General features: G+C 40.6%; 3 protein-coding genes across 14 annotated transcripts in view; 2 read left to right on the forward strand and 1 right to left on the reverse strand.

Annotated features, from left to right (window-relative positions):
* Positions 1–2081, forward strand: part of rap1gapb (RAP1 GTPase activating protein b) — a 102804-nt gene extending 100723 nt beyond the window's left edge. For all 10 annotated transcript variants that reach the window (XM_072684693.1, XM_072684690.1, XM_072684694.1 and 7 more), the window contains one exon: positions 1–2081. The gene's annotated coding sequence lies outside the window, so the exon portion shown is untranslated.
* padi2 (peptidyl arginine deiminase, type II) lies at positions 1980–19375 on the reverse strand. 2 transcript variants are annotated; one of them, XM_072684685.1, is made up of 16 exons: positions 19141–19375; positions 13179–13353; positions 12013–12082; positions 10891–10952; positions 9996–10116; positions 9431–9589; positions 8705–8895; positions 7413–7516; positions 6789–6900; positions 6567–6674; positions 5658–5809; positions 5401–5548; positions 5169–5262; positions 4193–4266; positions 3896–4030; positions 1980–2667 (listed from the first exon to the last, which is right to left on the reverse strand). In XM_072684685.1, exons 1-16 carry the CDS (start codon positions 19311–19313, stop codon positions 2434–2436), a joined length of 2112 nt encoding a protein of 703 aa, XP_072540786.1. In that variant the 5' UTR covers positions 19314–19375; the 3' UTR covers positions 1980–2433. The 2 variants fall into 2 exon arrangements, with proteins under 2 accessions (XP_072540786.1, XP_072540787.1); XM_072684686.1 differs by lacking the exon at positions 19141–19375 and adding an exon at positions 15883–16125.
* lrig2 (leucine-rich repeats and immunoglobulin-like domains 2) overlaps positions 19136–27419 on the forward strand; it is a 25231-nt gene continuing 16947 nt past the window's right edge. Inside the window, exons 1-5 of one of the 2 annotated variants that reach the window (XM_072684684.1) lie at positions 19136–19531; positions 19726–19793; positions 26110–26184; positions 26416–26550; positions 26713–26853. In XM_072684684.1, coding sequence (XP_072540785.1) covers positions 19777–19793; positions 26110–26184; positions 26416–26550; positions 26713–26853 — 368 coding nt within the window. In that variant the 5' untranslated portion in view covers positions 19136–19531; positions 19726–19776. Of the gene's footprint in view, positions 19532–19725; positions 19794–23362; positions 23992–26109; positions 26185–26415; positions 26551–26712; positions 26854–27419 lie in introns of those variants that run through there. The other variant, XM_072684683.1, reaches the window with a different exon arrangement.

Genomic DNA, 27419 nt, shown 5'->3' on the forward strand with positions numbered 1-27419 from the left:
CATTCCCCTAAGCAGCTCCCCCTAGTGGAGACTCAGTGGTTCCTCCAGAGACTCCAGAGTGGAGAAGGAGAGCTGATCGTTGATCGTCATAGCAACGCAGCCCATGACTGAGCCCATGACTGAGCCCATGTGGCCTGGAATCCCTTGTCTATCCTTGTTTTAAGGACACACCCCTTTTTGTCCACATCACGTGACTAATACTTCCTCCCAGCATGCCTTTTGGCAATGGCTGGTTATAGAGGAGGTGTATTTAAAGCAGACGCCCTGGAAACCATGTGATGTGTGATGCCTCACATCTCCACGGGGTGCATCTCGAATGGTTGTTCGTCTGCCTACTTTACCAGCAAAGGCTATATAAGGCCTTGTGGCCTTCATCATAGGGTCTGCACCCATCCCCAGGGTCCCCCTTCTCTCTCTCTCTCTTGATTTTTTTCATCTTGTTTGTTTCTCGGTGTGTGTGTGTGTGTGTGTATGTGTGCGTGTGTGTGTGTGTGTGTGTGTGTGTGTGTGTGTGTGCACTATTTATTTATTTATTTATTGATGATCACACTGGCAGGCAGACAAGGCGAAGGCTTCTCAAAACACTCCCTTGTCTTATGCACCAAAAAAGCTCCAGAGAAAGAGAACCCAGAAATCAACACCACCCTTTCTTTGTGCTCCAGAAAACCTCAGCATGAACATGCGCAGCAGTGTAACGCACAGTCACGTGACGTTTATCTCTTTTTATTTTAATTTTTTGGTCTTTTGGTCAGAGGTAAAGTTTGTTTTTCATGTTTGTCAGTTATGAGTAATGATGTTGGTAATTGGATATTGATAAATGTTGTGTTGTTATTGTTAACTATTCTGCTGCTGGTATTGACCGTGTAAGCCATTTTGCCAGATCTCGTGGAATGGACTGACTCGTGGAGGAATTTTACTGGGTTTTTTTTATTTATTTTTCTAAGTATCGGTGAGTGTTGTTCTGATGCTCGATTCATTCTTCACAGCTTTGCTGACGTCTGCAGTAAATACTGATGGTTTCTCGTAGAAATGTATTTTTGCATCAAGGGGAAAAAGGTTTTACGATTTTATGGGTTGGTTCTAGTGAGCACAACTAGCTGCACAAATTAGGTTCCTAACGAACGGCGTTGGATTTTTGCCTCTTAGCATTTTTTGCAGAGCGTATTCACTGTGCTGTCGACTGTGAACTGTTCTGAAGTTGCCTTCTACAGCTTTACCTGCTCTGTGTGAACTCCTACTGTGTCCTGCAGAGGAAAGAACAGTAAGCTATTTGAATGTAAATCTTGGAGGGGGCTGGGGATGTGTCTGCTATCTGATCCTGGGAACAGACAGAACACAATCATGAACAAAGAGAATGAACTTGCCAGTTTTCCATATTTCCATGAAAGAATAAAAGAATCTAATCTACTTTGATTTTGGTGCCCTCTCTCTTTGGTTAACTGACTCAGACTTTTTTTCCTTTTTCAATGACTTTTCAACAACCAAGCAATTGCATTTATGCTATGGAGCATTTTTCATATTTCTTATTTTATAATTTAAGATTTAGAACGATGCAGGTTTTGAAAGAATTTTGTTTAAAGCTGAAAAGCACTGCTTACAAGAGTTGATGCTTTATGGTCATGTGATTACAGTTTGAAAGGAAAGGTACAGGAATGAGAATTTACATTAAAAGGCTTGAGTTGCTCTGCATTTGCTGCCTCCTTCAGTGATGTCAAATAAGAGAAGTGTGCCCTCCAGTGGTAGGGACCTGTTAGTACAAACTTGGACTTAGTCATTCGTCCGACTGTCGTTTATGTATGTGACATCTAGGCAGAAGTTCATTCCATGCCGACTGATATGGCGTAATCAAACTGATTGTACATGTGTTCTCTCTGACAGTAAACATGCTTTGTGTGGTACTTGTATAAAATATTTGCCTGTAAATAAAGTGCTCCCCACACAAACACCCTTTTTTTGTAAGTAAAATGAGAGAAATCATGTTTCACAAAGATGCACCATGATTTATTGATTTCTGCAGTGTAAAATAAAAAAGGTTCTGTGGTATACTGTATGTTTCAGTTCATTAAAACAAACAAGCAAAACCTTGACTTCTGATTATTCCTTTTAATAAGGCACTAATGGAAGCTGGAAAGCAATCTCCTACAAACAAAAATACGAACATGACATTAAAACAAGAGAAACAGATTCAGATATCCCTAGAAGTCCCTGAGATATCTCTTGAAAGTGTTCTAGCATAACCATGCTAGACCATTTTCAGTGGTTTGTAGGTAGTATATCTTGAAAAGCCACTCAGATAGCCCTAATTTGTGTTAGAGAAAAAAAAAAAAAACCCCAAAAAAACCCGACCTAAATGCACCATGCATTTTAGTATGTTATTATGTAAACTTGCTGTACAGGCTTGCTCAGGAAGCTACCTGCTCTGTGAAGCCTGCCTCACAGCTCCAGGTTCCACCACTTGAACGCAAAAGGTTCTCGAAGCACGTTGGACCCACAGTGCACTTCACCCAGGAGCTTGTGATAGGAGGCGAAGTCGTCGATGAAGGTGCAGTTAAGACCCAGCGGCTCCAAAAGAGAGCGCATCTCTGCCTCCAGGGCACAGCTGCCGTTCACCTGCGGCCCAAACGGTTTTGGAATGCCCAGGTTCGTTCCCAGCACGATCATGTTCACCTGCGGGCACATATGGAAAGGTCAGAGCTCCACACAGTATTGATATGACAAAGATCTAATCAAGTGAAAATATTTGCAAGGCAAAGCGTTTTAGTTTCATTAACCAGGGAGCTTCTGTAGACATATCTTACAGTCATGTAATCAAATTAGGACACCGCATGAAAACCTTTGCCTTTTTTAACATATGTAAACATCAGTGCATTTGATCGTCATTTGAGCAATGATGGAGGCAATATAACTAAACACATAACATCGTTTGTATTTGTAACTGATAGAAATGCAGTTTTCTTGTGAGGAAAACATTTGAACACTCCCACATTTATTGCTACTTTAAATGCCTACAATTAGACTCAGGTGCAGCACGTCAGCTGCAGATGATTAGGACATGGTTAGAGAGGATTCTGGAGGAGCCTGACCTCAAACATTTTGTTTGGTTTGCTCTTGATTGTTGAACTGAGTGGGATCACCATGGCCAGATCCATAGAGCTCTCTGAGGCCTTCAGGCTCAGAAGGCTGTAGGGTCATATAAGTCTGGGAAGGGATTTGAAAAACTCTCAGAACAATTAGAAATCAGCCATTCCACCGTCCAGTAAATCCATCCAAGTGAAACAACTGCCAACATGCCCAGATCAGCCGAGCAGAGCACAGGATGTGTGAAGTAGTCTCCAAAAATCCTAAATCATCACAGGACCTACAGGTAGCTCTTTCTACAGCTGATGTCAAAGTACAGCATCTACCATCAGAAAGAGAGCACACTTTGATTTTCATGATTTTCATGTACGAGCAGGTCACTTGCTGTCAAAACCACACACACACACACACACACACACACAGGGCAAAACTCAAAATTCATCTGTCCAAAGCACATTGTTCCAAACATTCTTGTTCTACTTGTTCTCTGGCAAACTAGTCTTGCCTTGATCATTTTCTTTTTTTGACATTTCTCCAGTTTATGTGTTTAGTCACATTTCTCAATATTATTCAAATAAAGATCAAATATGTCTAAACATAAGGTTTTCACACGCGGAGGTCTGCTTTAGAAGGTATGGAATGCTACAATGTGAAAAGACACAAAGGCTCACACTGGTCTCTCAACAGGCTCATGTCTTTACAACAAGCTAAAAACTAATGCTGTAGTGCCTCTAACTGTTTGCTTTAGCCAGACACTCAAACAGGTTGGTAATCAAACTTTGGTTCATTATTTGTTCACTGAACAACCCAGCTCTACCATGTCAGGATAGTAGGCCGCAGCTCTGTTTTCGTCCTCAGGAACTACTTTAAACAGGATTGGTAGGTCAATGATATCTTCTTCCTCCAGTCCGAGCTCTTTCTTCAGAACGTCTCTGTTCCAGTCAATGCAGTTCTGAGTGCGAGAGAGATCACGGTTTGCATCATGGAGAACACTTTGAGAACATTTTCATGGTTGTTTTTAGCAGAAACATATTAAAGTGTTCAATCCAGTCCTGAATACAGAGCAGTCAGTCAGAGGAACTGGATCTTCCACAGGAGTAAGCAGATCACTTACCTGCACATAGACATTCTCTGCTCGAAATTCCTCATTGCTCAAAATGTCATCAACACTGATCTCCTCTTCTTTGCCTGGAAACACAGAATCAGTGTTCATCAGAATCATATCAGTATCGGCAGATACTTGATTAGTTAATTAGGGGCAGTGGTGTCTCAGCGGTTAGAGTGCCGGGTTATCTATAACAGGGTTGTGGGTTCGATTCCCAGGCTTGGCAACCTGCCACTATTGGGCCCTTGAGCAAGGCCCTTTACCCTCTCTGCTCCCCGGGCGCTGGAGTTGGCTGCCCACCGCTCTGGGTGTGTGTGTGTGTGTATACTCACTGCCCCTAGATCACTAGTGTGTGTGAGTGTGTGTTCAATACCCCAGATGGGTTAAATGCGGAGGTTACATTTCGCAGTGCACACTGTACAGTGACAAATACGTGCACCTTTACCTTTAATGCACAGTATTTGTCCAAATGTTTGTGGACACCCCTTATAATGAGTGCATTTAGCTACTTTAGGTTGCACCCATTGCTGACACAGATGGGCAAATGCACACAGACAGTTTGTCTCGTCCCTGTAGAGGAGCACTGCCAATAGAATAGGTCTGTCTATAGCAGATAAACATGAACCTATTGGCACCATGCTCTAAAACGTGGGCTATAGCATTGAGCCGTGGAGCAGTGGAACTGTTTTCTTTGAAATACTGGCGATTTATCTCTCTCATACTTTTGAGATAAGTTGGGGAGTTGGAAATTAGGTGGTGATCATCCAACATTCTGACCTCACTAACCCTTTTCCTCACGCCAAGTCAAGCAGTCCAAATTCCCACATTTTATAAATTTGTCATAGTCAGCATTGGCATACAGACGTATCAGGAATCAGCATCAGGGAAGAATTCCCATATCATAGCATCTCTATTTACTAAGGATGACAGTCATGTTAAAAAACACTGTACCACGAAATGTAAAAAAAAATTAGCCACCATTTACCTGGAAACATTTTAGCTTTTCCGTGTCCATTTTTCTGTAGGTTTGTGAAAACTTTATACGCTGCATCAGGACTCGCCAGCAGGAGTCTGAATCCCTGGACAATAAAAACAATGAAGAAGTCATCAACTATCAGTGTGCATCCTAGAACCCCAACAAAGGAGCACGTTTGCAGAGGCAGCAGACTAATGAGCAGCAAGTCTTAGAGAACTGAATTCCTTACAACATGTTTTACCTTTTTGTCTGGAGCAGGGACAAAAGACATGAACTCATCCACATGGCCGACGACCAGCCAATCAGAATAGAGGGCAATGGGCTCCTGAACCTTCTGAGCCCACAGGAAGTCCTGGACCACTTTGGTCATGTTGCGGCCATGGGCTGTACTGAGAAGACAGTAAATGACAAACTTGAGCAGGCTTCCATCAGCAAAACAAATAAATATGACCCCAAGCAATATTATCTGTAAAATTCAGACTTTAAGTTGGGACTTACGTAGGGAAGGCCACGCCGATGATGATCCGGCCTAGGGGGTACTTCTTTCCATTCACAGTGACCGGTGGACTGACCTCCAGATTACCAAAAGAATCCAGGCTGCTCACCTCTTCCTGTGTTGCGTATCGTGTCACATAGCCAAAGTCTGGACCCTAAGAGAAGTGTTTATGTTTATCTTCCTAAACAATGTGCAGCAATGTGGGGAAACTGGGACAGAATTATCTTCTTAAATATTAGAGAAGATTAGGGATGTGCTGACCCAAGCATTTCATTAAGGAGCCAAATGAAATTGTCAGTTGACACCTGTTCTTCATAACTTTTCTGCCAAAATCAGGAGCCTCCACTGTTCTGGGAAGGATTTACACAGGATTTTGGAACACTGCTGTGAGTGCATTAGTCAGGTATGGGGGGTGGGTATTTCAAAACAATTGGATTTCCCAATAAACCAGTCTATTTAACATCTGAGAGTACACAGGTTTACTCAGTTCTTGGCTTAGGTTATCTGGCTAAACTGGGAATTCCAACATTCTAAAACATCCCCTAATGTTGGATGATTAGTTTCTGATCACGAATACTCATTGCAATGGTACTGAATAGAGTTCAGTCAGTCCCACTGCTCCACAGCCCAATGCTTAAAGAGAGGCTTAATTAATCTCTAGCCAACAACCGGTACTGTGCATGCTGACCTTACGCTCATGCGCCGCTGCTCCAGAGCCTACCATTCTATTGACAATGCTGCACTATTGTGTTTATACAAGCTGTGTGTGTGCAGCAGGGTGGTCAACTTCCCTTAAGAATGACTTGATTGCAGCATTAATACAAATATATATATATATATATATATATATATATATATATATATATATATATATATAATAAAGACAATGCAGCTTGGACTATCAACCGTACCAGTAAGACGTCATAGGGAAAATTTTGAAGATGTCCATCTCGTGGCGAGTCCAGCACCACAGGGAAGCTATGGTGTGGAGAGTCAATGTAGCCAAACTCAATCTCATCCTGTGGTGCAACAGCAAAGACAATTACCAACAAGTGACCTGCCAGCAGACAGTGCTCAAAAATATTGTGCCAAACTGATCCTTTTTGAATTAGTAGGAACAGGTCAATACAAACCTGCATCCAGCGATCTCCTCGGTTCATGTACTCGTGGCAGATCTTCAGCTTGTATCCACTTTTGCGCACCAGGTTTTTCATGCCCTTCAGAAAGTCATAGTTATCTGATGTGCTGCCAAGACATAAAAAGTTTGATCAGTCGTTACTTATTTCCAAAAATCCTTTGCCTTACTTTGCTGGGTTGGTATTTGCTTATTTCGGCTCTGGGTTTGAGCAGACTGAAAATTCTAGCAGAGCTTTACTGAGCCCTCAAATTTCCTCCTCCAGTTGGCAGTTCTGTTAGCGAAACACATGTGGCTACATTCTGGCGCTGGAGAGGAGTCATTCTGAGGCAGAGCATGTTATCAGCATTCATTCAGCTAATTGATAACGACTGAACACACATTTGAATAAATGCTCTCCTCCTTCAGTAAATATGATTCAATTTCAGAGGTGGAGTGAGTCCAAGTGATACTTAGCTATCACAAGTGAATCATTAGAAACTCTACTGAACAGAAATTAGACTGGATTGGTGGAGCTATTGATTATAACTTTAATCAGTTGCAGATTAAAGGAAGTAAGAAATTAGCTGATTGATGGGTATTGGCGTTCTACGAGATGATTAATGAATTGACGTGGTCTTACCTGCACACAAAGACCTCCACAGGTTTGAGAGTGTTGGGTGTCATGATCCAAGGAGCAACACGAAAAACAACCTTATCAGTGAAGATGGGAGTCTCTGGGAAGCCCTAAAAACAAACAGTAAAGGATTTATTCCATCACAGTTTGATAATCATATCAGTACTGACAGATAAGGTGTTCAAACAATGTTGGGCACTGATTGATGTTCAGATGTGATCAATATTTCAAACTAATATTTAATGATACATAAATTTTATTCTGAAAGAGCAGAATATTAGGTGAGGTGATGTTGGGCTACTGACCGTGTAACCCTAAAGAAGTACATTTAGCATAAGGACACTATATTGAGATAATGATTGGGACACCTGCTTGTTAATTGTTTCTTCTCAAATCAAGGATATTAGAGGAATAGTTTGTTTGTCTTGCTTTTGTTGGAATAATTGTTTCTACTATTCAGGGAAGGTGTTCTACGACAGTTTGGAGCATTTGATTGCATCCAGTGACAAGAGCATTAGTGAGGTCAGATTTACATTTACATTTATGGCATTTAGCCAACACTCTTATCTAGAGCGACTTACAAGGTTATTCGTATTACAGAGGTGGGCCAATGTAGTGTTAGGAATCTTGCCCAAGGACTCTTATTGGTGTAGCGCAGCCAATAAGCGCAGCATGCTGGGTGACGCAGCATAGTCACCCAGACCGGGAATCGAACCCCAGTCTCCTACATGGTGTGGTAGCTCAGTGGCAGGTAGTGGTGTTATCTGTTGCGCCACACCAACCACCCAGATGTTGGATGATCACCACCTCACCTCATCCCTAACTCCCAAACTCATCCCAAAAGCACTGAATGAAAAACCATAATTCCAGAGAACACAGTTCCACTACTCCATGGTTTAATGTTTTATATCCCTCTATAGGTGGCATGGCACCAATAGGTTCATGTTTATTGGCAGTCCGTCTCTTTAGTGACTAGACAGGCTGTGTGTGTGCATTTGCACGTCAATGGATTAGCAATGGATGCAACTTATCTGAATGCAGTCACAAGAAAGAGTGTCCACAAACATTTGGACATAAAGTGTATATTTCATATATGTTTTATATATATTGGCATTCACAAGTGTGTACATTAAAATATGGGGTGCTGACATCGGCCTATAGATCTCTCATCTTTGCAACCCTAGTTTTGTTACAAATCTCAAAAAGCTAAAGCTAATGGTAGAGACTGAGGAACATCTAAAACATCTAATGACAAGTCACTGCTGTAATTTGGACATGGTTTTGGTGTTGCTAACTACCTGGGCACTGGGCTCTAAAAGACTGAGGTTGATGGTGACGAGTCCCTCAAAGTCCTTGTCTGGGAAACGAAGACCCTCTACAAAAAACTCCAGTTCAGATTTCCCACCCAGATAGGGAACTTCCCCAGCCAGCTCATCTTTGTTCAGCACCAGAGGGTATTCTTCCACGAAGAGCTTGAAGAGCATTTTTTCTGGAACAATGTAGAAGATCCAGTCATTTTAGAGCACAATGTTTCAATTTATCAAAACATGATTACATCACTTAAACTGGTGCTATACTGTATATACTGTATCATGCTATACTACATGAATTACTGTATAAAACCCACCTAATCATATCTTTAATTTAGTAAAAGATGTTCCAAGCCTAGGTATACAAATTCAGTACCACACACCAGCCAACCACACCTCTTTTTCTTCCAAATTAGGTAGAAAATGGACTAACAAATGAGTTTTTCATAAATTATTTTTTATCTTTACAGTACAGTGTTTTGGGGTAATTGGGCTCAGTTAATGTCCTTCATTAATGAAATCAGATGTGTTTGAGCTGGGCAACACTAACCTGTACAGATTTTTGAAGTGTTTCATCATGGTAATCATAATTTGTGTAACTTCCTTACCGCAATTTATCAGCTGCATCTGGCTATGACTGAGATCATGTTGCATCAAACCTCTCTTGGGGACTCATTAAGAATAGGTTAAGAATAGGCTTCTGTTCCAACTTACTCAGAGTACTCAGGTTGCTGGACTGTGGCTTCCCATTTGAGCTGAACACCCGCACACTCTCAGCGTCCGTCTGAGTGATGTGCAGGCTCAGTTTATAGCCTTTTGGGAGCTGGGCTGGACCATTGGTGCGCAAAATCATCCTGGACATGTCCTTTAAGTCTGTCATTAATAAGAAAAATAGCATTACTCTTTTTCCATCACCCAAATTAGTACCAGATGGATCTGATTAAAGAAGTGGTCAACACAGACTATCCATGGATCAGTTTCATACAAACAACAGTTTCGAAAGTTGGCCATTACTGAAACAATGGTATTAAAGTGTTGACTCAGTTCTTTTCTCTGAGTACTTGTTTGTGGTTTTCCATTTCACGATTATCTGAAACTCTGGCTTGGCTTGACTCTTTAAAGACGTGGATAATTGTTTAGCCTGATACCGGTTCAGCAAAGCAGAGGTCACCTTCAGTTTATACAACACAGCTATCTATAACAGGATACGGGTGTCTCTACCCTTACAGTCCTTTCACAACAGGTCTATGCACCTGCCTCTAACAGTGGCTTGTCTTACCTGAGACTTTATCAATCTCCTCATTCTCATTGTCCAACTTCTTCTTCAAGAAGTAGGACTCGGAGTCGCAGTTGACCAGAAGAATGGCACCGTGTCCTTTAGGACCCCACTTCCATGAAGCCTTATCAGGGAGAAACAAAAGGTTTGAGCAAGCACTGTGAACAATGTGTGAGTTGCGATTCTGGCAACTCACTGTAAACATTTGTGTATCGTTGTGCTGCACATGCCTCCCCCTGTGGGTTAATCTGAGCTGGCAGGGTTGCTGTTTTGATATATCGTCCATTTCCATTCAAAGACAGGAAAAAACAATACTTGGGGTAATATAACTGGACTTCAACCACTATCGATGGGTAGTGGTATTGGGCACATTTCCTTTTTTTAAAGGAAAACTAAATCCTGTTAATTTTTCCCTTATTCATTAACTAATTAGCAAACCTTTCCTGAGATGAAGTGGGCATGTTAGAACCGATGAAGCACTAAACTATGCAGGACAGTGCTACTCCAGGTATCTCCATCTCCATCTTTCTGAGCTGGTGCACAATTCCCCTGAACCTGTTTTGGATATTCAAATGACTGTGTTCACTTCAGGTAGGCGCTGAAAGTAGTCCCATGATTAGTCTAACACTAATTCAGACAGGATCTATGCAGAAACCTGACCTGACAAACCGACATGCAAGTCTTCGGGTCAAAGTAAGTGTGTAGCTGCATGGCAGCAGATGTGTGTTCACGTCAATCCACTTCATTTCACTTTGAACTCAAGTGTCTTCTGTTTGCTCCTGTTTTCACGGTACCAGTTGGAGCCCAGGATCCCAGGATCTTGCGCAATCTTTGCTGGCAAGCTTGAAGCACCAGATGGAAAACCTCAGTACAGGAACACTTGTAAGTCATAACCCACCTTGTTTGGGTTGTTCTTCTCAACAACGCCATCTCGATCTGCGTCTACATCCAGAGAAATCTCTGCAAGAGAACAAAGAGGGTTCAGAAAGAACTTTGTGTATCAGTGTTTTACCAGTGCAGGTTTATAATAACTGACAGTTTCAAACATGTTTCTTTGTTTTGTGTCTCTGAGACTTCTGTCTGGGCCAGATTCACAAAAATGCACCCAAGATAAAGCTTACAAAGGTTTTACAAAGATAACTAATAGGTTAATGAGAATGGTCTTAATTGCAATTCTTGAAAAGGGTTCTCACATATTTTCTTAGGAAAGTGTACAATATTTTATTTTGGTTTTCTTCCACTGCTGTTAGAAGCACAGCCTTCTGTGCTGCATTTTACAGCTCATAAACAACATGTGATACATTTTAATTTTACATTACAGTGTTGATGGAGGAAACAGACAACAGTTCCTCTTGGAAAATAACTGACATCACACTGCATTTACTGTCCTTACATTTTCAAATGAGATCATTTTAAAGGCGTACTTGCTGCACTCTATGCAACTTTAATGAAGGACTGATTAGATAAAGATATGTATCTAATCAGTCCTTTACTGTGATTTAGGGCTCTCGTAAGGAGTGATTAGGGGATGGTTTAATATACTCACACACTGAACATTATTATTTTTTTATATCATTTGTATATATATATTTTTTTACATTTACTTAACTTACTTTACTTATTAACCTGACATTGGTGTGTTAATACTGTACTGTCTTTGCAGTGTGTTTGACTTTTCTTCACTTCATCAGTGAACAGTAATTGCTATTGGCTAGATTTGTTGAATAGATTTGTTAAATGAACGTACTCTGAATTAAAGTACAATGACTGTTTTCAACCTTTTGGCATCTGGGTACAATTTAACACCTGTAATAGTAAAATATATATACGCATTTCACTTTGAACTTTGACTTTGAACTTTAAGACACTTGTTTACGGTTTATGTATCTGAGAAAGCATCACAAGCACTTAGTGTTTTTACAGTCAACTTGTGTAAACAAAGGCCTTTGTTTTGAGTATGTGTGTGTGTGTGTGTGTGTGTGTGTGTATATATATATATATGATGAGATCAGTAACATACCAACTGCTGTGAGATGTAGCACAGCATTTCCAAGAGGTTCAGTCTTGCTCCCATAGAACCTCACAGATAACTGAAATGCACACGTTACATTAAACACACGGGTTGGATCACATCCATCACCATGAAGACATTCCATGTCAAGATGTAATTGGTAATGACTTTTAATAATTCGCTGCTCAGTTCTTGGAAAGTGGGATTTTGCCACATCAACAAATGCCAACATGTGCGAGTGTGACCTCTGCTGAATTCAGTTTCTGTTGCACAAACCTCTGCTGCAGCTGATAATGTGGACCCACCCTTTAAGCTAGTCGGGACACTTCTCCAACTGTAAAAGCCTGTGTCGCTCATTCTGAAACAGGCTGTTAAACAGTTACTGGAAATCGATGGCTGTTTAGTGATTAAAGTTAATATTTAACTACACTTTAATTCCTAAGAAACTTTCAGGAATTCAGCCTTATTCACCAATGTCTTGCTACAAAATTTTGTAAATTTGTTCTTGAGAAAAGTTTTAACAAAATGTCAGATTTATTTATGATGTGTTTTTAAACCGCAGAATTGTTCACAGCTCTGCTTCTATAATGATGGATCCCACTGGCCTCATACACTGAACAAATCCCAAATAAGAACGTGACTGATGAATGTCAGAATCTTTGTGAAAACTGCGGAAATGAGTTTTAATTATTTCTGCTAGGGAACGGTAGGAGAATAAGTCTTTTTATCTCCAGATATTTATCTAGGGGTGTACGAACATATTGATATATCAAAGTATTTCAATATTATTTTTTGCAATGCTGTATCGATTCTCAAAAACGCAGAATTGCTTATTAATGAATAGTTTACATGTAAAGATTGGTGTCAGAAACAACCAAACATTAGTCAGCAGCGTTATACTCCATCTTCAGATCTCCCTGTTCATACTGCATAAAAAAGTTCTTTTCTTTTATTCAGATTTTATGCATATGGTGGGGTTTTTATACTAGAACAGTTTTCCCAAAATTAATATTATACATTGTTTATGGTATCATAATATATTGAATTGTAACACCAGTATTGTGACCCAGCCCTACTGCATTCATTGATAAGAAACCCCAGACTGACTCGCATCAGTCTATTCAGAAATACAGTGTGTGTAAACTGAGGCTGAACCACCAGCAGGCTTGAGTTACCTTGCTTTCATTAGGCAGCTCACTGGCAGCATCCATGGAGATGAAAAGCAAAGAGTTCCGAGTGAGGGGCTGCGCAGAGAGGAGCGTGCCTCCTGCCACAGTGGCCGGCACAACCCGGCAATGCACATTTGAGGTGCATTTTACTGAGAAGAACTTGCTCTGTATGGGGGCACACCTGTGAAGAACACACGCATGCATACACTATTAGTAGAAAACAATGCTTTATTTACACCTACCAAAGAAGCATGTGAAGCACCTTCATTTTAAAGAGTGCAGCCCAGCCCTAATCTTCATAGTCTAATTCAGTAACCAAATTCTAAATGAGAGCTTCGTTTTGTTCAAATAAGACCTTGTGAGGATCAGTCACACACCCCTATAACACTCAAAAACTCATCATCTTAAAGGAAACCTGGTTCCCACACAAAGATAATGACATGGCCACTCATACACACATGGATACTTGCTGGTCTCTGTGGGATACTGAAGACTCTGATTCACTATTTCTATTTAGAGCAGCAACAGGTGGCAGTTTCGGCTCTAGCCTTACACAATCTCAGTGACGATCAGATTTATTATCAGATTCTTACAGTAAATGATGTCAATGTTTAGAAAAGGCCTGTGATGAACGTCATATGTAACTCAAGTCATGTGGTTGGGTGAGGGTGGTGGGGTCATCTGTCTGGCTAAAAAGAGGAATTAGGTCCCATACTAAAAGGAAATGCCAGACACAATCAAATGATTGGTACTTGAGATAAAAGTAAATTCATCCAATCTGAAAGAAGCCATTAAACACATTTAACTGAGTTTTTACCATTTCAAACTCTATTTACAGGAAACCACTGATTGAGGTAGCAGCATTTCGTAGGCCAGATCAGATGAGACTGTTTGTGGTCAAACATTGTCACGCACATTGCAGAACAACAGCTGCACAACATTTCATGCAAAAACCTGTAAACTTTACAGGAGAAAGATCAACTTTCACAGTAAATAGAAGGTAATGAGGTGGAACATTTCTGTTGGTCCATTCATCAAGAAATTTCAACACAATTCAAAGTACAACTGCAATAAGTGAAAAAACATGAAAACCATTTACAGGGTACAGGGCTTTTGCATGACACAGATACAGGGCTTTTGCATGACACAGATACAGGGTTTTTGCATGACACTGATGATAAGCTTTGGTACTGTTGGACTGCATTTTAAGAGTTGATGGTAAGACAGAAAGCTGATCCTGCACCTACAACACAACACACAAAAGTGTACTACATGGAAGTCACTGATCTGGAAAACCTGCAAAGAACACCTATACAATAAATATATAATCACCTACTTCATTTGAATATGTGGGTAAAAGTAAACATTACACTCTACAGCAAAAATCTAATATTGCTGATACATCCCAGAGTCTCTTCTGAGGATCTCTTATTTATCATATTTAATAGAATTGACTACTGATGTTAACGACTAGCTTCAACCAATCAAAACACAGTTTCCTAAAAGCTTTGTAGTATCAAGAACATCTTAAATGGTGGAGAGGGGTTTTTATGCTTGCTCTACGAGTTAAAACAATGATCTTATTGGGAACCAAGATCTGTAGATTCTTTAACATATTTAACACAAAGTGCTGAAAACTGATCAACCTCAGAATTTCTTTAGAATTTCTATCAAACCTGATAATGCTGTTATGCCCCAAGTGTACAAGCATGACAGTTATTTTAGATCATTGAGGTCATGCAACAACCTTTTTTCACCTTTTGACATAAACAAAATCTATCAGTTGTTTTTTTAGTGTTGAAATGTCTTTATAAACAACAGAATAGAATAGAAAAACTTTTTTTTACACTGACTTCCATCGCCAGTTAGAATGTGACGGAAATGTTATTAACTTATATTCAGACGTATTTATGTATTTTTGCTGTTTCGAAAAATGTATCACTTGAAAACCCACACTGAATCATTATGCCTCTAGATCGTAGGAGTTAAGGAAGTTGTAAGAAAATCTTTCTTCTGAAAAAGAAGGGGGGGAAGCTGACAATCCAGTTTGTTTGTGCATTGTAGGCTCCAACAATAGATACGCACTGTTACTGTGAATCACTACATTGTTAAGAAGCAAGACGCTGTTATATCATTCATATAGACTGAGAGATCTTATGAAATGTGGACGTACAGAATGTGAAGGACACTGAACCAGTGTCTGAGCCATTGTCTAAACCAGCAAAATCCTGTTGTCCACTGGCAAGAATATCAAAGAGACTTTGTTGGTGTTGGAAAGGCACAGAGCCAGCAGCCCACTATAAACTGGACCGCTGTCATAACACACAAAGACCTTTAGTCCCTGTCAGGACCAAGCAGGGCGATTTCAGCCTCTAAAATCTGATACAAGATGTTTAAACAAGCCATAAACAAAGTTAACGCAAATCCAGGGTTCTTTATAACAACTCTGAGAAGATGACAGCTCAGTGCTCTGCAATAACCATCAGCTCCAGCTAAATGTCTCCAAAACACAAACTGACACTGGATTACTGGGACTGGAGTTTAGGTCTGTGAGGTGATCATAGTCTAGCTTTAGAGCAGAAATAGACTAGAAACTTCACCCTCTGAACGTCAGTGGTGATATGCTCACACACATCGCTTTTCCAGCTCATTTTCATTCCCCCCCACACACACACACACACACACACACACACACAGCGCGCAGCGTTACCTGCTTAAATGCACAGTGATCTCCGTCCCCACCACACACAGCGTGCTCGTGCTTTTGTCAGCCTCAATCCGGAGCGTGCGAGGCGGACCCATGCTGTCTCCACCACAAACACACACACACTCTCTCTCTCTCACACACACACACACACACACACACACACACACACACTATTCACTGCAGTGCTCTGCGCTACGATACACACACGCAGCTCTCTGTCGCAGTAATGACACGCAGGGTTGCCAAGACCAGCAAAAATCTTCAGCCCAAGTCAGCCTAAAACACGCCCCCGAGCTTAAACCTGCCCAGTGGCAAACGTTTAAGAGACAGGCTGCAGATCCCAAGAGGACTGCCCTTATATACTGTTTACCTTAAAATGGACATTTGGACTCATTTGAGGATTGTTTGGCATCTCTCAAAACTCTCAAAGTTAAGTGAAGCAACTTAAAGCAACACTATGCAGCTTTTCTGCATTAGAACCAGCTTCATGTCATTTTGATGAAACACTGACCCAACCAAAACTGTGGCTATTCAAAAGCTCCACTGCTAGAATTACACACACGGGAAAGAGGTGTTACGTTACAGCTGTCCTTACGCCTCTCCAGGGTGTCAGATATTGCAGGGCCTGCAGCCAGGGGCTACAGCCTAAAATTCCTGAAAATCCCAGTCTCGTCAAAGCCTAACATTTCTAGATACTAACAATAGCTCCTAACATTTAGAGACTTTCTTTTTAATCAAATTATGATATATCATATTATGTATATTATATAGAAATATATTCTTGTTGTATTTAAGCTCGGCAAATAGACTAGCATCACTCGAACCACCAAGAATGAAAATAGTCCAGTCTGAACTGTTCCTCTCGAATTGTATCTATTTAGGTACCATCAAGCAACCCCCCCCCCCATTGATTGGGACCCGAGGAGTTGCACTAAAGGCCGAAAGGCACTTTCAGCTGTCTTATGCCGTCATACGGATCTGATATGTTCTGAATTACATTTACATTTACGGCATTTAGCTGACGCTCTTATCCAGAGCGACTTACAGGGTTACTCATATTACAGAGGTGGGCCAGTGTAGTGTTAGGAGTCTTGCCCAAGGACTCTTATTGGTGTAGCGCAGCACAGTCACCCAGACTGGGAATCAAACCCCAGTCTCCCACGTGGTGAGGTAGCTCACTAGCAGGTAGTGGTGTTATCTGTTGCGCCACTCCAACCACCATGAATCCCATGAAGGAAATTTCAACTGGAAGGCAAGCAGGAGTTCCTACTTGGAAAGTCGGGAGAGCCTCACCCTCCAAAATCCAAGATGGCTGCACCACACATGAACAGTACCTGAAGCAGTAGAAGAGTCATACAGTTTATAAGCACTTCTATCTATTTGTGTCTCGTCAAATCAGTCTTACACTCAGTACCCCTAATTATTTATTATTGTGTGTCTGCACTTGTACTGTGTTGCACTTGTGTTCTGTATGCACTGTGTCTGTGTTGCACCATGGTCCAACTGTTCACTGTGTACTCTGTATGTAGCTGAAATGACAATAAAACCCACTTGACTTGACTTGACTTGACAACCGTCTAATTTCCATCTGTGGACGTGATTCCAAGCGTGTTTGGATGCGTAAAATATTACATAATACGTTGCTATCAACGCTGGGAAAACCTGGGAAATGCTAACAGAGATAACCTGAGACATAAAAAGTGAGACATAATTTGGTTAAAACACCGGATTGTCAAATCAGTTGGGCTAGAAGTTTTAGTTTTTAAAACAGTGTACAAATAACAGACTGTTTAACTGGTTTTCACCAACATAAAAATGTTGTTTTATGTGCAAGATAGTATCAGTTATACATGTCCAAACAAATGGTATGCCTGTGTGTAATGATGCCATGGTCCACTGAATGTGAGGTATGAAATCCTACTGGGACGTATAACAAACAGGATTGTTAGACTCTGAACAGTCTGGTGTGTGAATAAACGTATAGAACTGTTTTAAGGTCTGTGTGTTAACAGATAATTACATTACAACATTATTTCAAAACAGGGTTACTTTTTTAAGCAACCTTTTGTTGCCCATGGACACTTAAGTCCTCAAACCCAATCTGTTGTATATTTAAACAGTTTATATTTAGGAACATTTGCAAAAATATTGCAACCTACATTATATATATATGTGTGTGAGTTTAAATCATGACCATTTTTATAGTTATCGATCATTTTGTCCTGATGTATAGATTACTATTTTATCAAAATCCTAGAATCCAGTGACATGACACAAAGAGCGCTACCCATACTCTCATCTCAATCGCAAATACAGTGTATGAAGTCTAATGCAAAAGTTTAGGCACCCCAGTCAAATGGCATATTTTGTTGATTTTCTTATATGGCATTTTCTGAACATTTAAGAGCACAGTTTACTATAACCTATTTATTTTCTGAATGTATCATTTTGGAAAAATGAAACAGCCCATTTTATAAATTACTTTTGAGCACAACATATTTATGTTTTTTGCAATATATTACATTAAGCAGATCTCAGGGTTGTGGGTTTGATAAGCTGGCCCTGGGATATGCTAAAATAATACAATTGCACTACACAAGAATAAATGACAATTAAAAAAATAATTAGAAAAAAATATATATGTATATATATTTACATTTACATTAATGACATGTCTTAATGACGCTCTTATGCAGAGCCACTTACAAGGTTACTCATATTACAGAGGTGGGCCAATGTAGTGTTCGGAGTCTTGCCCAAGGACTCTTATTGGTGTAACGCAGCATAGTTACCTAGACCATATATATATATATATATATATATATATATATATATATATATATTATATATAATGTATATATATATATACAATATATTTTTAGATATATTTTGTATTATATATATATAGAATTGCCATGTTTGTAGTAGCAATAGTAGTAATTACGCTTTATAAAGGCTTTGTATGCAGAGCAAGAAAATATTTTCAAAACATCAAAACATCAACACAAAATTTATCCTGGACGGTTGTGCGCCTGCGCAGCACATCTCGGCTTAAACGCCCACTGTAACTGCATCGGTTTCCACCAGGCGGCGCTGTTTAGAAGACTAACCTCGCCTATATGTTACATAATATACAGTGTTTTTTTTGACGTCACCGTCTTTATACAAATCCACTAGAAATGTCCTGAGTGATAAACATCCTGACCCACAGGCTTCTCTCCTCCTGCCTGTGTCCACTCTTAAGTCTGAACACCCCCTCACCTGTACAGGTCGACCCTCAGTTCAGTGCCGACCACACACACAACGCTGCGCGCCTTCCCCGCCTCGAGGCGGAGGGTCCGCTGGGCAGCGTGCTCTCCTCTACGCGGAACTTTCCTCTTCGGTGCGTCTGCAGGCACCTTTGGCTTCTGCTGCCGTTGCCGCTGCTGCTCCATTTTAGCTGTGTCTGCAGACAGGTAGCTGGCTGTAGTCTCCTCAGGTGTCTCAGCTTACTTCTGTCAGCAGTTTGAGTCAGGGCGAGTTAGTATGAGAGACGGGCGTGTTCTCACCTGCCCTAATGCATGCGCAGAAGAGCTCTGCACAGGAGAATCTGCAGGGTTTAGCCACATTGCACTGGATGAACTGTGCTGCATCAGACCAGCAGGAGCAGGAGGTGAGCTGAGTTAAGCCTGGGTTGCTGTTTATCACATACACCTGTATACAGCCTGTAGCATTCATATCCACACTGTTCACATAACTGGACAGTTTCTTCAGTGGAGAACTTCTCCCATGTAAGCCAAACACATGTTACATTAAGCTGTATTAAACTAAGAAGGCTTGTTTTAATGGATTTTGACTTTCCCTTAGGCTGCAGAAAGAAATGCACACCAGGCATCATCATTTACGTGACGTTTCAGCATGTCTGGACATTTGAGGTATGCCAGTGCGTAAAATGTCAAAGGGGGATGTGCTGTTTGTGCAGGCCCGAGTCGGGCTGTTTGCCTGTTCAGATGTCAGTCAGTCAGATTAATCAATCAGAAATCAATGAATGATGCACTACACAATATTAAAGGACACTAAATATGTTTTTTAAGCACTGATATGAAAAACCCAGTGTTACAATCTTTTTTTAGACAATCTTTAAGTTTTTTATATTTTTATATATAACATTTTTATATAAGATCGGTTGAGAAGCGTTCAACAGCACGTTTTTCCACTAACACTGTATCACTCCGCTGAGCACCGTTACTGTCAATCATATAATGAACTAAGAAAGAACGAAAATCTCTGATCAGGAAAAATGATTAAGACAAGAAAACACAACAACAACAATAATAATAATAATAAATAAATAAATAAATAAACAGAAAAAGGAAAAGATTGTGAGTGGGAAACTCACAGTTTAACTAGTTGGTCAGTGGTGGCTCAGCGGTTAGAGCTCCGGGCTGTCGATAACAGGGTTGTGGGTTCGATTCCCGGGCTCGGCAAGCTGCCACTGTTGGGCCCTTGAGCAAGGCCCTTTACCCTCTCTGCTCCCCGGGCGCTGGAGTTGGCTGCCCACCGCTCTGGGTGTGTGTGTGTGTACTCACTGTGTGTGTGTGTGAGTGTGTGTTCACTACCAGATGGGTTAAATGCGGAGGACACATTTCGCTGTACAGTGTACAGTGACAAATACGTGCACCTTTAAGGAGCTGGAGGAGGAGCTGCAGGCGGTGCAGTGAGTGAGTGGAGGTCAGTACTGTGACGCAGCCTCAAGCTGCTTGTTAAGGAGCTATAATTTGGAGGAAGGACATGCTAACAGTAACACATGTTAAACACTAAATTCACTGCTCTGTTTATTTATTTCGTACTTTATTTATTTACTGATCTGTTGTATAAAACCAATAGAACACACAAAGACGTGTGTACCTGTGAAATAACAGCAGGTATGCTCCAGTTAACCGCTGTCATGTCATTATTTCACACTCCCTCTCCTAACACACACCAAACAGCAGCTTTAATCCGTTACAGTCACAGTGAAAAAGGAGGAAATTAAAAATAGTGATTAATCTGCAGGATTACATTACAGCCTAAAAACAATCGCAGCTTTAGCATGTAAAGGTAAAGGTGCACGTATTTGTCACTGTACAGTGTACAGTGTACAGTGTCCTCCGCATTTAACCCATCTGTGGTAGTGAACACACACACACTAGGGAACTAGGGGCAGTGAGTACACACACACACACCCAGAGCGGTGGGCAGCTAACTCCTGCGCCCAGGGAGCAGAGAGGGTAAAGGGCCTTGCTCAAGGGCCCAACAGTAGCAGCTTGCTGAGCCCGGGAATCGAACCCACAACCCTGTTATGCATGTTTAAATAATCGAGTGATTGTGAGTGTAGTTGTGAGATGTTAATGTCCGTCCTCCTGTTTTCTTTTTTCTTTTTTTTCTTTTTTAAAGACACACCAACGCCCCCTGGTGGATAACCCTGGTTCCTCTGGTTAGCTTTTAAAAAAGCGAAAAGGAAAATCATCGATCACTGTCCAATGTAAACGATGCACCCCAGCATTACATATTCTCTCAGCTTTAAAAGACTCGAATTTAAAGAAACGCTTTAAGGGAAGAAAAGCACTGTTGAATCCAGGTAGACGAGCTGGGACTGCTGTATGATTAGCTGACTGCTGGACGCAGTGTTGGCTACACAGGTGTGTTTCTGTGTAATAACGTAGTACTAATAGTATTAATCACAATCATATTATATATCCTTGTTGTTAATAATGAATTAAATACTTAATTATGGCCCCTGCCCCACTAGACAAAACAAGAGACCAGCATAAACGATTAACACGGACTTCATGCTGACCTCAGCTGTTTGTTTCAGCCGGATGTTTCAACATTTAATGATGAATGACGGCAGTGACTGTAAAGAATTTGTTTCCTGTAGATACAAGATTGTTTGATGTAGACATTAGATAGTTTGCTATTTGGTGTAGACACAGGGAGGTTTCATGTGTTTCTCTTGTCTGTATTTGAATATAAGACAAGTCATCCAAAAGTATCCGAAAGTAATTAGATTCTCATGTCAAGTTTCACACATCCTCACTTAAATGTGAATGTTTTCACCTACGATATTCTGTTCCTTTTGTTCCTTCCATTTGTATTTACTGTATTGACATTGTTACAACCTTCATAAAGATCTCATGAAGTAATCCATGCCTACAGAAAGGGTTATTCAGCTTGTTACTGCTGAAGAAAAGCCGCTTTCATTATCGGGAATAGTATTTTGTAAGTACATTCTTCACATGTACATCATTAGTTTACACAGTACCTACATGTGCTGTTTACAGATCTGCTAGCCTGCTGACTCATTTAGTGAGTCAGCAGACTAAGTACGTTACAAATGGGTAAGTAATGAATGTAATTAGACTTTAATCAGACTTGATCAGACATGATTTTAAATATACATGCATTAAAAAACGAATTGTTTGTCTTTCGGGAAACTAGGATTTTGGATTGCATTTGTGACTCAGTGGTTAGCACAGTGGGTCATACTTCAGCAAATCCCTTAAACCTCTCTGCTACAAGGGTGCTGCAGAATCGCTGATATACATGACATACATGTAATTAGTGACCCCATATAATTAGTGTGGTGCATTCTGCTACGTAATTGACTCAGGTCAACATTTTGTGTACTTTTTTTTTGTACTGGTCCTGCTTTTCATATTTTTCACATTACAGTAGATGTTATAGAGATGGGATGGACCAACTATATCCATCAGCTATCTTTGCCTTGAGAAGTAAAAATAAAAATTTTTAGACGAGACAGTGATAATTGTATGTGTATCAAGGCAAAGCAAGACACCACTTTATAGAGATTTCTATACAGTTCAGTTGACATAAATTATGATGTTTCTCAATATGTTATGATATTTTTTTCATATTATATATGCAGGTCCTATTTGTAATATCCTATCTATTATACAACCTCTGTGGGTTGCTTTAAAAAAGTGCTTAGAAATGATATATTAGTCTTTATAAAGTGTATTAATATCATGAATTCAGTTATATTAGTAGTATGATTTGATGTAACGTTAGTTCTGAATGTATGTATCACTCAGTTGTGTGCACACATACAAAATAATTAGTGTTTTTTTGTCGTTTTATAGTATTATTAAGAAATGGTTTATGAAAGAAAAACTATATTTAGAATAGATACCCTGACAAATCACAGTAGCAGCGTTTAATGAAATTAAGCTTCTGTTATTTTACAGTATTTGTTGATTATTTAATATAAATTGTTAAAAGATTTAAAACTAACCACGTAGATTACGATTTTTTTGTTTGCAGGATACATTTAAACGCTTGTTGAATTATTATTAGCATTTAATAAAATATATAATTATTTTTTAAAGATTTTACAGTAATGTTGACGTTTTAACGTCGCCGTCTACCAATGAGAAAGGGAGGAATACTGACGGACGTGCGTTTCGGCCAATGGGGAACCTCGGTGAGAGGGGCGGGAGCACACCGGAGGATCGCATGTCGGAGGAAGACGCTTTTGTTTTCCTTGGGAGAAAAGTGGAGCAACATTTCAAAACAAGGGCCTTTACCCCAGCGTGGAGCCGAGTTCTCGTACACGACCTTTACGGGTTATATGTTATGGATTATGCGAGGTTATTGGATGGGAACTTGAACGTCTCCGAGCTCCTCAGACGCTTTTTTCTGGAATAGTTCTTGGAGCTGCTGAGATTGGAAAGGCGGAAGAAGAGAAGTGGGAAGGGAAGGACGGAGCGCCTAGTGATGGATCAGACCCGGTCTGCCTGTGTTTTGCTGCAGATTTGTCACGGTGATCGCTTAGACTTGGACCCGCAAGCCAACTTAGACACGTTATAAAACTTAGTTCTCTCAATTTATCCGGTTAATGCCACAAATCCGCCAGCTGTAGGTGCCGGAGAGACTCAAAATGGCGGCAGGCTGGCCCATCCCCCAGGCCCTGCTGCTGCTGCTGCTGCTGCTGCTGCTGAGCGCTGAGGGCCTGCTGGACACTTGCCCTTCTCCCTGTGCGTGTGCTGAAGGTCCAGATGCAGAGATCTTGGATTGCAGTCGGAAAAGACTGTCCTCTCCCCCACTCCCTGTCCCAGCTTGGATCACCCATGTGTAAGTAACAGGCCGAGCTGGCCGGAATCTGTTGACATGCTTCTGAAGGCCATCTGATCTGATCTGATCCTAAACGTGCAGAGAGGCACAGCACAGCACTGTTGGCTGAACTTCACCAACTTTTACTGCTACACAAATGTGCATGTACTATGTTTGCTTCCTTTGTTATTTTCTGTGCTATTCGAGGTAAGTAATGTGACAGAATCATGGTAGTTTACACCAGGACAGGCTTTTCTGAGTAAAAAAAAAAAAACAACATGATCATGACCCTGATTAGATTATTGGATGTAGTGCTGTCCAGTATACAAAACATTAGCACAAAGTTATTATACTAGTAGTTTGTAATTAACCTGCGGTTTAATGGTTGGAGTGCTGGGTAGTTGGTCACAAGGTTGTTGGTTCAATACCCTCTTGGGCAAGGCCCTTAGCCCTGTGGTTAAGTGGTAAGCCTCTGGATCCTCCCGGCAGTGCTCCAAAATCAAGTAGAAAGCCTTCTTCCCTAGACAGTAGAGACAGTTACTCCTACAAAAGCAAGATAACCTTTTTTAAGACTCAGAACAATGCATAAGCAGGTGTCCAAATAATTGTGTCCATATAGTGTATCTTGACTTCAGGGTGTACTGTTTATTTATTCCTCTCAGGTCTGTGAATCATACTGAGCTATCTATGTGCTATACCTTTGGGCCCTTGAGCAAGGCATTTACACCTGTGGATAAGTGGTTGGAGTGCTGTGTAGTAGGTCACAAGGTTGTTGGTTCGATACCCATGTCCCCCAAGTGCTACTGTTGAGCTCTTGCAGAAGGCCCTTAGATCTGTGGTTAAGTGGTTGTAATGCTGGGTAGTTGGTCACAGGGTTGTTGGTTTAAGGCCCTTAACCCTGCGGTTAAGTAATAAGAGTCACAAGTTTGTCATGGTGGCTCAGCGGTGAGAGCACAGGGCTATTAATGACAGGATAGTGGGTTTGATACCCAGGCTTGGTGGGCTGCCCCTGTTGGGTCCTTCAGCAAGGCTATTAACCTTCTCTGCTCCCTGGGTGCTGCAGCGATGGCTGCCCACCGCTCCAGGCACGTGTGCTCACTAGTGGGTATGTGTGAGTGTCCAACACACATGGTCAATAGGGTTTTCTTGTTGTTGTCATAGGGTTGTGGGTTTGATACCTGCATCCACTAGCTGCCATTAACCTGCTGTAGCATGGCTGCATCACAATGTGCACTAGAGCAATAGTTACACTGCAGGACCTGCAGTGTCATATGCAATGTCAAATTGACACACACACATCATGCTACTACTTTCTTCTGCTTAAACAAAACGAAAATCAGCACTTCTTTCATTTTCATGACATCTCTATCAGAGGCAGATTATATCTGCCCAGTATTGTTTACTTGAGATTTTGGATCTTTGACTTCTGGTGAAAATGTCACAATATATATTGCAGAAAAAGAAAATTGCATTGTCAGCCTATATTGTGCAGTCCCACCAACATCCTGCTGTTGTTGACTTTACTTTTCTTACTTTTCCTACTTTCATCTCAGGTCGTTAATCAAGATCAGTACATTCAGAGCAAAACGGCTCTCTTGGGAGAGCTATTTATTTATGGACACCTCTTCTAATTAATGCATTCATCTACTTGAAGTTGCACCCATTGCTGATACATTTGTGCAAATCTATACACACACAGCTTGTCTAGTTTCTGTAGTGAAGTACTGCCAATAGAATAGGACACTCTGGAGATAAACATGAACCTATTGGCACTATTCCAATGCCAGGCATAAGCTAGAGGGGTATAAAGACCCCAGCATTGAGCTGTGGAGCTGTGTTCTCTGTAATGATGGTTGGTGCTTCATTCAGTACTTTTGGTATAAGTTCAGGAGTGGTGATCATTCGGCATTCTCACTAATTCTCTTGTTGCTGAATGCAATCAAATTCTCACAGCAATGCTCCAAAATCTGGTAGAAAGTCGTCTTCCCTGGACAGTAGAGACAGTTACTTGTACAAAAACAAGATAAACCTCTTTTTTAAGACCCTTAAAAAAAAACAATGAATGAGCAGATGTCCCAATAATTTTGTCCATATAGTGTATTTTGATTTAAAGTGTTCTGTTTATTTCTTTCCTTTCAGGTCTATGAATCACAATGAGCTATCAGGTGTGCCTTTTCTCGGAGACGCGTCGTCAAACATCACTGTGCTGTCGCTGTAAGTTACTCTTGTCTTTTATGAAACTTCAGGAACATTGTTGTTCTTGTTATGTTGGCACATAATGAGCATTACATGCATGGATGAGCCTCATTTAATAATAAATAACAAGTGGATAGAAAAATAAGTAAATATTGCAGATTTAAATTATAGTCTGTGGTTAAAATGCCATGAAAATGGATGAAATGAACATGATGACACCTGACCTTTCCTGTTTGTGTATGTATTTAGTATTCATAACCGGATTGCTGAAGTTGTGGCGGAGCAGCTTCTGCCTTATACATCTCTGGAAAGTCTGGATCTGAGCTCCAATTCAATCTCTGAGCTGAAAGCTGGATCGTTCCCACCTATGCAGCTCAAATATTTGTACGTTTTTTTGTTTTGGTTTGTATAAACAATATAGTGTTGTAGCTGTATTGAAGTTTGCTGTAACGTTTCAACAGAACGAACTCCTTAGCTTTTTCAAAATGTTTGTAACATGAATGATTCCCCAGACTCATCCATGTTTTCTCCTCTCCATGGCTTCAGGAATCTGAGCAACAATAAGATCAGCTCTCTTGAACCAGGCTGCTTTGGCAACATCAGCTCTCTGCTGGTACTGAAGATAAACAGGAACAGATTGTCTCTCTTGCCCGCTAAAGTCTTCACTCTTTCTCAGCTGCAAGTCCTGTGAGTATAATCAGTCTTCAGCTTGTTTTTATTGTTACATAGTTGAGGAATGGTGATCACTAGCTGGAAGTATTTGCTTTGATAATAGCAGATCATATAGAAATTTCTGGCATATGTATATGTTGGCATGCAAAAGTTTTACCACCCCTGGTCAAAATTTGTTGCTGTGAATAGTCGAAGTGGAACTGATCTCCCAAAGGCTTAAATGTAATGATAAAACCTTCCTTGTTTAGTTTTAGAGAAAAAATAAATACATAGGAAGGTAGCACCATGCAAACGTTTGTGCATCCAATCAGCTTATTAGGGCTATGACTTGATGCCAAAGCTTTATAAGTATTCCTAAATGAGTCCTTAAACCTTACCTCAACAATCAGCGTCCATGGGCTTCCCTAAGAATTTTCATGGCACTCTGAGGAAAATGAAAACAAGTAACAACAAGAGTTGCAGCATTTCATGAAAAGAACACCTCTCCAACTGTTAAACACATTTTTTAGATGTGTTGCAGCCAGTGGCATGGGGGGAAATCTCACTAGTAGAGAATGTGTTCAATACCAACCAATTCTGGA

Source organism: Salminus brasiliensis, chromosome 7, assembly GCF_030463535.1.
Source record: "Salminus brasiliensis chromosome 7, fSalBra1.hap2, whole genome shotgun sequence".
Classification (NCBI taxonomy): Eukaryota; Metazoa; Chordata; class Actinopteri; order Characiformes; family Bryconidae; genus Salminus; species Salminus brasiliensis.